Here is a 13,956-nt window from a genome sequence, read left to right on the forward strand (position 1 = left end):
GTTTAAAGTACAATAAAAAGTGTATAAGTGTATAAATAAATTAAATTTTATTTTAAGATGTTTTGCAAATGTTTATAGCCCCAAGCATATTGCAACGCAATCATTAACGTTTCGATACTGTTCTATTAATAGTCAAATGCGCAAGTCTTGCAATTTTAATAATCTTCAACAATTGTACAATGTATATCAGTAATATATTGACTAGTAGTAATCTGAAGTAAAATCCTGTTCCATTCTTCCTAAACTAACTTTAGTAATCTGAAGTAAAATCCTGTTCCATTCTTCCTAAACTAACTTAATCACTTTTCAAACTTAAAACATAGTTCTTGACTGCTGATAGAACATACAATAGAAATATACTAAAGACAATCACAATTTATTGTGATACAGCATCTTTTGTTTCCAAATCAATTTTTATGTAAAAATCTGAAAGAGTAAGTAAATAGAATTTTGTTGCACAATCAATGAGTGGCTTACTGAAGTACATCCTTTTTAGTCAAAAAACTAGTTACAACTGATCCATAGGAAGGCATTTCTGATTATTAAGTAAAAATATTACTTTGGTCTATAGGCAGAACATAAACTTTCACAAGCTAACCAAAGGCCTAGGAGATGTTTTTCAAGAGTGTTAATATTCAACATTAGCATTAATTCACACACGAGTGACAAACAGCTCTAAAAGACTTATTTCAAGGGAGAAAAGTACTTCGCTTGCTTTCAGCCATAAAAATCATGTGTTTATATATAGTTCATAATGGCTAACAAAATGCCATATCCCCTGCTCTTTTATTATCTTTTTTCAATAAAAAATAATTTTGGCAAAATCACAAAGATTAAGGTTTTTTTTATTTAACATTAATTTAAAGGGAATTGTTAAGAAATAAGTTCTCGCTTCATATCACAGAAGTCATTGTTGTGCAATTCATTTTACTCCTTCTTCTATATAAATTTAAAAGAAAGTAGGGATGGTCAAGTCTCGAAATTTCGGGAAATTTTCGGGAAATTTTAAATCTCGTTACACGAGACGAGATTTCTTTTTGGCCGAGATTTTTATCGAGACGAGAATTAAAAAAAAAAAAAAAAAAAAAAAAAAAAAAATTAGAAACGCCTGCAGAAAGTCAATGCAATACCCGCAATACAGGAGCGTGTTGTAGTTGCGTTTCCTTTGCGAAGGCGTTCTTATTTAATTAATTCTTCAAATGTAAATCTTACTTTAATTATTTTAATAACATTTGAGAAGTTTTGTTAAGTGTTAGCAGTGTTAGGAATGTTTTATTACTATAAAAAAAGTCAAAACAAGTAACTATTTTATAAAAGTTAATATTTTATTTTATGATTTATTTTATTTTAGGATAAGTTGAACTCTATCCTAACTGATATCACTATGTTTCCTAATCGTAGGCATTTTTAATAAGTTAGGCGTGATTTATAAAAAATTTTATGCTGATGTTTTTTAATAAAAGATTGTAAATATTCTTGCCTATTATCATTATTTTTGTATTTAAACAGTCATCTAACAATGTTACAAAATCAGGTAAAAATTCTGAACGTGCATTTCCCGTTGTGTATGAGAAGGGAAATCCCGTCTCGATCTCGTCTCGAAATGTTATGAGAAATAAAAAATCTCGTCTCGTCTCGTCTCGAACTAAAAATCCAATCTCGTCCATCCCTAAAAGAAAGGTTTATTTTGTTGCGTGTAAGCTGGGTTATTTTGTTTTGACAGCTTGAGGGGTTATTTCAATGTGCTATAGCCTATTTCAGTTTTAAACTAATTCACAAAAAGACAAATATTGAGATATTTTTTACCCAGCCGTGACTAGCCTGTGTAATGGAGGTGCTAAAACGGTTTGGAACTGATTTGTTAGAAACTAAAATATTCATTCAGAGTATTTTAGAGTCAGAAACCTTTCTACCCGTTACATAAAAAGTAAAATTTACGCTTTCACATTTTAACGGAATGTGTTTTAGATTTAGTTTCACTTATTTCGGACTAATTTTTTCAAACATGAACTGTTGCCCTTTGTCAAACACCACGCCGTCTGGTCCGATCCCCATTCTCTTCTTCAAAAAATAAAATTGTTCCAAAGCAAACTCGTAGAGTTCATTTTCCATCCTCCAAATCCGAGACTTCTTGATCTGCGCAACCGTTTCTTCAGAAGGTTCCACTTTTTGGTTAGTCTTTCTCAGATGTGACTTGTTGCCTGGAACAAGTTAAGATTGCAATGGTGACAGAACTTTCTGCAGGAAGTGGGATTGTTGTAGTTTTGTAATTTTGTATGTTCTATTTAGTAGTATTACTATTCTTATGCATCTTGTGTTCACCTATTGTATTATTTAGTATTTATTATTGCTTGTTATCTCCCGTATGTAATGGTATTATTGTACAATGGCTTCTGCCGTGAATAAACGAATTGAATTGTAGTGTTCGCCTTCAATCTTCAATTTTGAAAACTGCTTGTTTGATCTATAGCAGGGATCATTTTGGACCTGCACACCATTTTGTCATTGGGATATCAAATTATATTTAACAAAAGATTAAAGTTAGACAGCAACAAGACAACGGTTTGGATAATTTCCAAACAATAAACTTATATAAAGATAATAGGGCTAAAACACACAAATTAAAAGAGATTTCATCTCTCATTACGTTATAAAGTAATTCAAAAGGTCGCTGGTTTGATCTTGAGAAATGCCAGTTGTTTTTAATGGTTCAAAACTGAACCCAGCTGTTCCTGATCATTAGGTATCTAATTAATGACCCTTACTAATGAACCAGCTGATCTCAGTAACAAAGCTACACAAATCATCTTACCCAATTAACTCCCATCGTTCACTTATATTTGGGTTAACACCTAGGTGGCATCTCCATCTCAATTGGTAATAATACAGTAATAATAATTCACTGTCAGTATTTAATTTAGCATTTTTATACCATAAAATGGAGAAGTGTAAACTTATGCAGTTAGTATGAAAATAGTTATAAGGTGTGAGGGATGGTAAAATATTGAAAGAGGAATGAAGAAAATCACTGGGGGGTTTGAAAATCACTTTGTCCTAATTTTCAACCTCTTCTCCTTGTCACACATGCTATGTATTTCCCACTTACTGGATTGAAAGTGTTGCAAAGCCCCGTGGAAGATGGTTGGAAGAGCAGACTCAAGGATGGCGATGAAGTCAGTCAGTTCCTCCGTCACCCCCACCACCAGGTAGTGCGCCAATAGGTTACGTTTGGCTTCCTCTAACGCCCAGTTGCTGCCGTGAACCCTAAGAAACAAAAATCTTGATTGATCATAAAATTGTGAAGGTCTATTGCAGTCATGGATGGATTGTTATCATCTCATGAGGTTACGGCAAATCATGAACATCTTTTTGTCTAATTTTTCGATCCCGTGTCTTTGAAAGCATGCCTTTGGCTCGACTCGACCTTAACCCGATATTACTCATTTCTCATTGTTACGTATGTTGTTTTTTGTGAAATAAATCATCTATCTTACTTGTAAAAAGATCATCATCCCTTACTTTTAAAAGTAAGGTCATCCCTTAGTTTTACCGGTAAAAAACTGTTTGTAAAGTTGTAAGGGCAGCAACATACCAGCACTCGGCAGCGTGTCCACACAGGAATGGAATCTGCAGCCACATGTTGTCTGGGTTACAATCGTCTAACCTCCGCTGTACACACTCGTCAAATGTCTGTGAACCATCAGAGACAATGTACAAACCTCCATAGCATTTAAAATAGGTTAAAGAAAGTTGCTAACTAAGGAAAGACGTGAATGAAATATATATATATATATTTCTACATCTAAGATGCTTCTTTCAAACTTCTGTGTTTAATGAATCTTAAAGAATTACTATGAATGATTGATACCATCATTGTCTTGGATATTAAAAATATATCCCATCTATATGAACTAGCTGTAGCCAATTTTTTCGTTATAAATGAATATATTTTAACCATAGGATGTATGGGATCCATGTATAGGATGTGCTACTGTCAAAATTCTCAAATCTGCTCTAACTTTTATTTATGATTTAAGAACCTTTTATGTGAGTTGGAAATGGTAAACAAGTTTATCATTACCGGCAATTTGTTTAATGTTTGGATTTATCTTAGTAATGAGGTATTAATTACCGCAAGTTCTGCGTATCAGATTAATAATCTTACCATCTTATCTCCATGTCTACTGCGCAGAAGGTGCGGACGGTAGTTGTCTCCGTAGCGGAGGAAGTAGTAATATGAGACAAGTCGATCCAGTGGCTTTCGAAGGATGTTTATGTAAATTGGTCTCTGTGTAACCCCAAATCTGTATTGAATTGTTAAATTAACATGATAAATTAACAAAAACGAACCAAATAAAACACCTACAAGATTTTAAGTACCGGTAATGGTCTTAATTTTGGGACATTGAAGAGAATCTCAAAATAATGACCAGAACAGAAAAATTACATCGGCGCTTGTTTAAGCTGGGTTTTCCTAGGCACGGAAGCGGAGCGCGAAGAGAGGAATGCGGAGAGCGGACTCTTCTTGTCTTAGGTAATTTAATGTAACTGTTTTCCTAGAAGCGGAGCGGAATGCCATGTTAATCGCTTTTCCGCTCACCGCCCTCCGCTCTCCTCTTCCGCATCTAGGAAAACCCAGCTTTAGACTAACTCAAGTTAACTCTGTACCGGTATTTTAGTTATAACTCTGTTAACTCAATATAGGTGTAATGTCTAGGAATAAGCCTAGTAACTTAATTTTAATAGCATTACTTCCATAAGCTATTCAAATTCTTCTTAGTTTAGACAGTCTTGAAAATTTAGTTTACAGTCTATTTTAACAGCATGATCAATTCTATAAAAGCTATATTTAGTGACTGTCATCTTCCCATTTAGATATTGCTCATTTTCACGATTATTAAGTGATTGAATGACTTCTTATAAATAGGCTAACATTTTTTAAAATCCAATAGGAAATAAATATCATGTTTGCAGGCACAGACAACTTCATACATAACTAAGCAAGTCTGTGCTCATAGGTAATTTTATGTGTGGCAGTACTTAGTACAAAGTAATGTTTTTTGTATATAAGTAGGTAAATTGAATAAATTGGTAACTATTTACTCACTTCGCAAAGTCTATAAAGCTGACATGTCCGTGATAGAGACCAGGTTTTCGAGCTGTCCAATGTGTGAGATTATGAACAAATCGAGACTGAAACAAATTCAATTTACTTTATGTATATCCTAATAACCTTGTTACAATTCTAGTGTAAAAAAAGATCTTCAACAGCCAAAGGAAAAATATATGAGTTCTGGGCCTAGGTCTTGCAATGACAGTAACAGCTTATATTCCCTATATCATTGAGTGTAGGCTACACGTACTAGAGTAGACACTCAACGGGGGGCTACCGTTACCTGGACAAGAAGAGTAACTTAGCTACCTATTGAAGAGGTCGGCCACCTCGTGTATGTCGGTAATGCAGTTTAGTTATTTTTTTTATATAGTGAAGCCTGCATGTAGTCAAATTTGTTTTTGTCGATGCAATTAATTTGTTCAGTTGTAGTTTTGTTGTTTTAATATATTTGTGTTACAAAATAATTAAAAGGTGCTCAGAGGCACTGCACTACCAACCGACTACCGCGACCCAAGCGTCAGCGGTCCAAACTAGGTAGGTACCCAAAATCGGTAACAACTATTAACATTATTTGTCCCCTCTTATAAGCATGTATACTCAATGCCTATATGAAAATTTTGCTAAAAACTGTTCAGATTTTTCTATAAAACAAAGTTAATAGCCAAGAGCAAAAGAGCGCTTGTTTTCTTATTCCCTGGAAAGGAGGCAATCATTAAATTATAATTTAAAATCATAATCATAATCCTAATCATATTTATTGGCACATGCTTATGATTAAAACAAATAAAATAGAAAAAAAATGTCAACATCTACATTAACTGGCATTATTATTTCATTAAGATTTGGTAAATTGTTCTGTTTAAAGTTTTCTCTCCTACGTAAGAAAGAGGGTTAGAAGTATTTACTTACCTGGTCAGCCAATGACATTGTATGCTGGTTAGCTGTCACATTTAAGTGTAGAACATTGAATCTGTTCCGCTTACAAATGTCGTAAGCCACATTGACAAAGCTTGTTGACCCTGTTTTAGGAACTCTGTTGTAAATGATGATTAAATCTCTGTCTGAGTTTGTTTTCCTTTGATCTATTGAGTTGCTCAATATGCTATTTCTTACATTGTTGTTGGATTTGACTAGTTGCTCAACGGTTTTCTCTAAAAAAAAGGCACAATTTAAATAATTAAACAGTAATCACTTCCTTACATGGGCCTATTTAAGTTTTGATAGCTCCAAATATTGTTTTGAAAATTTAAAACTCAAAGTTGGTCTAAGTTTGCATTTATGGTCGTTTTTCATTTGTAAATTTAAATAATTTAAGTTATAGTTGTTAAGTTAAATGCAAACTGTAAGAGAGATAGGCCTACACAATGAAAATCAATTTGCTAAACTGATTTGACGAATAACAACTAACTTAGGGTGTTTTAGTTAAAATGTTAAAAACACACACAAGTAGAAGTAGGCTTACAAAACTCTCAAGAAATGCACAAAGATAGAAACAACACCCAAACATTGTGTAATGGTACATAAACAACTGAGCGACAGCAAGAGAGTCATCCATGAGTTGGCATGGGTATGCATGCAATCTTGAGACTATAGTTCCGCCGCTTAAATAGCGACCTCCTCTAGCATTGGTTAGCATTAGCGCCCAGATTGCTATCTAAGCGGCCAAACTATAGTTGGATTAACTGGAGGCGGAGGACAGTGATTCTACTGCACATTAACACCAGCCTACTAATATTTTGAAAATTGAAGAATTTAATCTCAGTGATATGGCAGACAAGTCACGAGTTACTTAATTAAGCTGGATCAACAGAAAATAGGCTCCTCAATGAGCTATCCAAGTGAATAAAGCAGCCTATTTATCAGATAATACAAATAAAAAAAAAAATCTTGATTGCCAAAAGGAGGCATCACTTAAGGTTTTGACTCAAGCTACAGGATGGCATATTGAAGTACTGCCCTCTAGAGTCTGGTCCTCATGATAAGTGTGACAGCCTTCCCTCTATCAAAATCTTCAACATCGCCTTTTAAAGAAATGACTGTTCAGAACACATTGGCTTACTTACTTAGCTTTTTTTCGACTGCACAGAGATAGGGTGGCATTGGTCATTGCAAATGCTATTGGCCTAACCCTAAAAACCTTTAACTTAATTGGAGTATCAGGAGTATTTTTTGTAAAATGGTGGTTGTCGTTGAAATAAATAAAAGGAAGTCTTGGGATGTGCAGTGCCTCCAAAGAATTAGGTTTAGACTGTCTAAGAGTGACGAAACAGTTGATTTAACAATCACAATAACAAGCTAGGCTGATAACATTCTTAATTCTTAGTTTTTTCAATTAAAAAAACCGCAAAACTTTAATAAACTTGTCCAACTCTATCGTACTAGCGATCTAGGCAATTAACTTACAACTGGTAAGTTATTGCCTAAGTTAGAGAGTTTAGGTTTTGATTAAGTTAAACTTAGTTTAAGTTTGGTTATCGATCGAATCGATCAAAGTAGCTTATTTGTACAGTTCGATAATCCGATGGAGTTGGATAACTTATTAAAGTTTCTCAAATAAGCTAGCCTAGGTGATTAAAGAGCACAAACTTACCCAATTGTTTTTGACTTTCTTCGAGACTTAATATTTTCATTTGAAAAAATAATACTAAGATTGCAATGAATAATACTGTGATAAACGTTCGAAAATTTGCTAATACTAGGTTGGAACTTCTCAAAAACATGATTAATTAACTTATAGGAACACCCTAGCCTAGACTTAGCCTGAAAATTTATGATAGGCTATTGCAGGCCTATACAGTGATATAATTTTTACATTGTAAGTTCAATATTGGAAACGATATATAGATATAAAACACAACGAATTAAACCTAATTAACTTAAGTTTAAACATTGGCAAGGCATTAGAAATGATAAAAAAATCCTTTTCATCTCATTATTCAAACACAGGATCGGACAATAGTCACACGCACTTGACTTGTTATATTTAGTTTAAAATAGGGCCTGTAGTATGCAAATTGTCTCCCTAGTTTCGAATTCATATGAATGTTTATTGAATGGAATATTGAACTGATCACTGATCTGTTTACCTATTATTTGTGTTTAGCCACTCTCTAGCCTATCCCTACCCTAGATTGTAGAGTTTAGTTTAGTTAGTTAGGTTAGGTTAAATAAATTCCAATTCCAAGAATTCGGGTGTTTTGTTTTGTTGTTCATATGTTTATGTTTATGGAAAAATACCGTCGTCCGTCGGTAAAGCCTACAGGAACACCAACTCTATAAATTTCACTTTTCTTTTTATCTCATAAATGTGATACTATATAAAAATAACGTAAATTTATAACAAATCTTGGAAATCTTTGTTAAAGCTCAATTATAGTGGTCATGTCAAGGAAAATAAATAAATAGAAAATCATAGAGTCTCGAAATATAACAGAGTTTATTATGTAAATGAAAATATTATTTGACATCTAAATCCAAAATGAACATTGCCATAGATGAAACATTGCGTATGTGGGGATCATTTGTTTGTATTCGAGCCAGCTTAGTTCCTCTATTTGTTTACTCACTGTGTGTTTAAGCCCCCCTGGCGTTCTTCAAATCACGCTTCAACAGATTCAGTATACCAATTTGACAGGATTGAACAGTTTGCCGACTGACGTAAGCCCGCAAAGCAAAATATGCGGCCACATCGTTGTGTTCAGAAATGTTAGAAAAGACTGAAAGTTTATTTTCTAAAATCAATAATTTGACATAACTATTAGCAGTTAGCAGATAATCACTATTTCGCCATGGTCGCAGGAACTAAACCCTAAAGACTCACTTTTTGATCATGCTAGGTGAAAAGTTCCACCTAAGGGGCGGTGCGGCGGGGGCTGCTTGGGCTAAATTTAGCCGAGGGCCGCAAACTAGGTACCTTAAATCCGGCACTGAACAGCCAACAGATACTTGCTACATTAATAGTTCTGTAGGAACGCACAAAGAAGAAACTCCGCGATAGCAAGACGTTCCAAATAAGTTATGACGTCATGGCCGACCACCTTTCGCTCTGTAGAATGGGGAGTGGTGTCACTTCAACTCTGGAGCGCTTTGTCCCCGGCATCTGGCAATTTTTCGGACTAAACTGTCCAAGACAAAAACCCATTTGTTCTGGTATTTTAGTTGTATGAAACCAGGATCCAAACTGTAACCACATAAGTACAATTAAAAATGTCGTGGGTCAAGTATTTTTTTTTTTCATTTTGTTATTTTTCCTTCATGCTTTATGGCTACTTCAGGCAAATCAACCTATTTGAGGGTTATTCTCGTTTCCTATTAATAATTTTACTAAGTAAAATTCAGTGTTTGTGTAACACTTGCTACTGTTATTTGAAATACACATTGCAAGCCAGCTTTGTTCCCTCTGGGACATGGGCCTCTAAGGAACTCATACGGAACCAGAAAACCTCAAACTTTCTAGAACTGGTGCCACTTTTGTAAACTGCTTGCTGGTAAATGTAGAAGGCTTCAGATCATAGGAATCCACCGAAAGTAACTACAAAATAGTATATTTAAATTTATAGGCCGTAACGTGGCTTCTTTTCGGAAGTTTAACACTGAGGTGAAGCTGATGAGGTCAGAAATTCTGTGAAGGTTCCACAAGATCGAGAGTTGCAGGTTGCAGTTAATCATAATTTTACATTAAAAATTGATTGCTGGTGTTGGAGAAGTAATTAATGAATACCTCTCAACTCAAAAGAAACTTTTTGTCCATGCAATACACAATTTTTGTAGAGCACCCAGGGGCGGACTGGGTACCCTATTAGGGCGTAAACCTTGACCAGCCCGAAGGCGCCAACCGGGGGGTCTGGGGGGTATGGAATACCCCCTGTACAGAGGGGGGTCCGGGGGTCCTCCCCCGGGACATTTTTTAAAAATTATACCTGTAATCTCGCATTTTTAGGCAATCTAGAGGCATTAACAGTGGAAAATCAGAAATCTGATAACTGACACTATTGGTTAATGTTTGGTGTACAAAATTTAGACTATTTCCCCTCACGACTTGGTGCTATTCTGACAGTAAATATCCTAACAAAAATAAAAATACAAATGATTTTCTTAGGTTCTTTCGTATTATATTTGTGTATTTTCTTTGTTTTCCCTTGCATGGCTTGGCTGCATGCATACAATATAAATCATTTGCTTCCTGTTCACAGCATGAACTTGCAACTGTTGCATTTTTTGGCACTGTAAATAACAGAAGTTATATATTTTTGATTTCTATGAAATTATTTTAACACAAACAATATGCTTTCACTGTGAACAAAACCAATTTATTGACTTAAACTTTTTAGCATTACATTAAGTCAAAACTGTAACCCTAAAGTAGGCCTACCTAACCTATTTCTACAAACGAAATAGCCTAGAGAAAACTAAGAAGGTATTTTAGGCTGGCTATCTGTAAGTAAAATAGGAAAGTTGGCAGAATTAGTCCCATAGTGCATATTGAAATAGTTAATTAATAGGCTGTAGCCACATATTAAAATACTGTTTACTGTTTAACCTTTACTGTGTAATGGTTAAGTTAACAAATAAATACACTGTCACTAAATCTATTTAAATTTTGTAAAAGTGGTGATTCTACAATACTGCTTTCGTTCATGTTTCCTGTGTAGGTAAAGAATATAAAAATAAATTGAAGCTTTCGACACAGAGACACAAATCAAACACTCACTAAAGAGAGTCACATTTTAATTGGCACTGGCAACTCACACTCTTTATTTATTTATTACATGCACGGCAAACGCCATTTTACAAGAGAGTTGAGTTGATATTGATAAAATTAAATGTGACTTAAAGTGAAATAGTTATAGTGTGAGCAATAATTAAATATTATAACAAATATGAATAATATTAAATTATCTTCACTAGTTGTTTATCACAGACAACATCGTGACACCGACCGATGTCGGATGTAGTCGCAGTCACGAATACTAGAAAAATACCGGTATGGATCACAAACATAAACAAATGACGTTGTTGGCCCGAATCCTATACTGAGCATTGAACATATCATTTGGCAGTTCCATCATAGATAAAACATACTCCCTTCTATGGTTCCATCATAGATAAAACATAGTTGGTTAGTCTATGGTTCCATTCAAGCAATGTTAAATAATGTTTATTTTCGGGCCAAAAACGTAATTTGTTTATGTTTATGATCCATACCGGCATTTTTCTAGTACTCGTGGTCGCAGTGCAGTTTTTTTTCGGGATCGGCGTAAAATGACGCGGGAAGAGGACAGCTGTTTTTAAGTAGCTCAGACCACAGAGTAAAGTAAGTGCCTTCCACTCGGAGTAGGCCTACACGTACGAGAGAGAAGAGCTGCTTTGCTCTCGCTTGTCGACAGTGTCTATTCAGGTCTCACACCCGACTTTATGTTTTGCTATTCACTGCTGAAACTTTTACTCTAAGTTTTTCCTCTTGCTTTCTAAAAAATACATCTCGTCTCATTTTTTAAAAATTTTTATGAATTTTTCCTTTAACGAGGGCGCAAATATTGGAATGTTGAGAAGGCGCATCGGCCCTCCGGCCGGTGGGCCGGCGGGCCAGTCCGCCCCTGAGAGCACCATTTAAGCAAACTATGTTACAAATCAAAAATACTTGTTGTATTTGACACAGAGGAACAGGAGTTGGGATTGTATGACACATTACATCAAGATAGTTCAACATATGTGACCTATGCCTCCAGGTCTAGCACCATCTCTGGCATTCAGTTCTTTCATGACCTAGCTAGACCACAACCTGGTCAAGGTCAAGCTTCTTGGCAGAGAACAGAGAACCCCCTGGACAACCTGATATCACAGGTTCCATTTTTCTCTCAACCTCTGTCATTACCTGGTTGAACTAGCCAACCAACATCTGTCCTACATGGTGATAATCCTCTAGGCCAGGCCTTTTCCAACAAGACTATTATTACAGACACTAAATACCCCCGCCGCAGCAAACCTGCCGACTAAGCAAATTTCTATTTGCCTGGATTGATTTTCAATTAAATATATTTAATTAACATTAGGTGTTATGAGTAAGCTACCTAGGCTTGCTGCTACAGGGAGGATAAGTGTGTTTTTTTAGTAAAATATTAATAACTTAGTATAAAATAAATAAATTTACCAAGTTTGATCAAAATATATCCATAAACAAGCAAACTACAACATTTTACATTATTCTCCATAAGAATAACATAGGAATTTTAAAATAAGTTTTTTTAATTTTCTCCGTAGCCAATAATTGTACAAAAACACTGATATACTAAATTATTTGTTTTTTAAGCTCTTTAAAAAGATCTGGAGGAAAATTGGGAAATTTTGTCTTTAGAGGATCAAAAATGTTTATCCAGCTTTACACCTTTAAACCAAATTTCATCAAATCGGACAAAAATTACTCAACTTATCGCTTTCACGGACGTATATATATATATATACTGTATATATATATATACATATATAAAAATTTGAACGAATGGTGTTTTTGGCCTCTGGGGATATCAAAATTAAAAAGTAAATCGGTTATGGGCCTAGGTCTTACCGTGCCACCTACTGTAATAGCTACTTCCCTAAAGGGAAATTTGCTAAAAAGGACATATAATAAGACATAGCAATAAAAACATTTAATTAATTTTATTATAAATACAAACGTATAAAATCACAATATCAAAACATTAATAGTATAAACAAAAACTTGAGTATTAACAGACAGAAAATAAATAAACATAATAAGTCCAATAACATATGAAACATTTTATACTGTAACTGTATATACATCTATACTTTACTGGCAAAAAGCCTATCAGGTCTGATGAATCGAAATCGATTACCACTTACCATCCTGTAAACATATTTAACATATTGAAAAGATGTTTCGTTCGAGTGTTATTAGATGTATTTTTTTCTGTAAATTTAATAACAGGTACTATGGTAATTAATAAGCTACAATTTACTAACTGACATCAAAAACATAATATACAAAAATAAAACATGGATTTGAACTTATACAATAAGTGCAGGGTGTTTAAAAATATAATAATATTTGAAGCAAAAATGGAAAATGCTGAACAGCTAAGACAAAAATTTGGTTTGTGAAATAGTTTTAACAATTTATAAATGGAGCCATAATAATATGGGGGGAAATTGTCATCATGAAACAACTTTTATATGTTTTTAACGATAAAAAACATGAGAGATGTTTTTGAAAGGGTACATATACTACTCGTATTTTAGGTAAAACAAATAATAGGCTAATACTGAAATAAATATCTTTGGCCATAGTGGAGGAATTCTAAAATAGGCTTATCCTACGAATAAAAATATACCTAATACTATTCTATCTATGACAATCCCACAACCAAAAACTTTAGTGAAACATATTTAATGATTTTAAATAAACTAAATAGACAGTTAAAAAATTAAAACCGTGAAAGGGTTTGGTAATTAATTGTTTGTAAGTATAACAATCTATTCCTGCTTCAAAAATACCTAGCATTTCTAAAAGAAAGTGTTTCTCCAATTCCTTGTCCCAATAGAACATGATTATGTTAAACATAAATATATGTTTTATTTGAGATCGGAGCAAGTTTGAGTATTAAGTTTGATTTGAGAAGACACATTTGGTGTAAGGCAACCTGAACACAATTGTGCTGTTATCATTTGCATTAAATCTTTAATTGCTCGATAAAAAGGGTCATCTACATTTTATTTAATATAATTTCACTCTAAAGAAACACAAAGAAGCAAGAGGAAGTTCCTAACGCTTCAGCAGAAAAAAACAATGAAAAGATAACTCTCACCTCTTTTCCTCTTGCTAC

The 13,956-nt window shown here is 34.0% G+C and overlaps 1 protein-coding gene across 1 annotated transcript; it reads right to left on the reverse strand.

Moving 5' to 3' along the window:
* Nucleotides 1-1,503: 1,503 nt before the first annotated feature.
* Nucleotides 1,504-8,131, reverse strand: LOC129000733 (heparan sulfate 2-O-sulfotransferase 1-like). Its single transcript, XM_054427708.1, has 7 exons — nucleotides 7,707-8,131; nucleotides 6,026-6,267; nucleotides 5,108-5,193; nucleotides 4,166-4,304; nucleotides 3,593-3,690; nucleotides 3,107-3,264; nucleotides 1,504-2,201 (listed from the first exon to the last, which is right to left on the reverse strand). The coding sequence occupies exons 1-7, from the start codon at nucleotides 7,834-7,836 to the stop codon at nucleotides 1,981-1,983; spliced, it is 1,074 nt and encodes a 357-aa protein (XP_054283683.1). The 5' UTR covers nucleotides 7,837-8,131; the 3' UTR covers nucleotides 1,504-1,980.
* Between the last annotated feature and the right edge of the window lie 5,825 nt (nucleotides 8,132-13,956).

Source organism: Macrosteles quadrilineatus, unplaced genomic scaffold (assembly GCF_028750875.1).
Source record: "Macrosteles quadrilineatus isolate MER2022 unplaced genomic scaffold, UCM_ALF_1.0 Scaffold_8__2_contigs__length_117827958, whole genome shotgun sequence".
NCBI lineage: Eukaryota > Metazoa > Arthropoda > Insecta > Hemiptera > Cicadellidae > Macrosteles > Macrosteles quadrilineatus.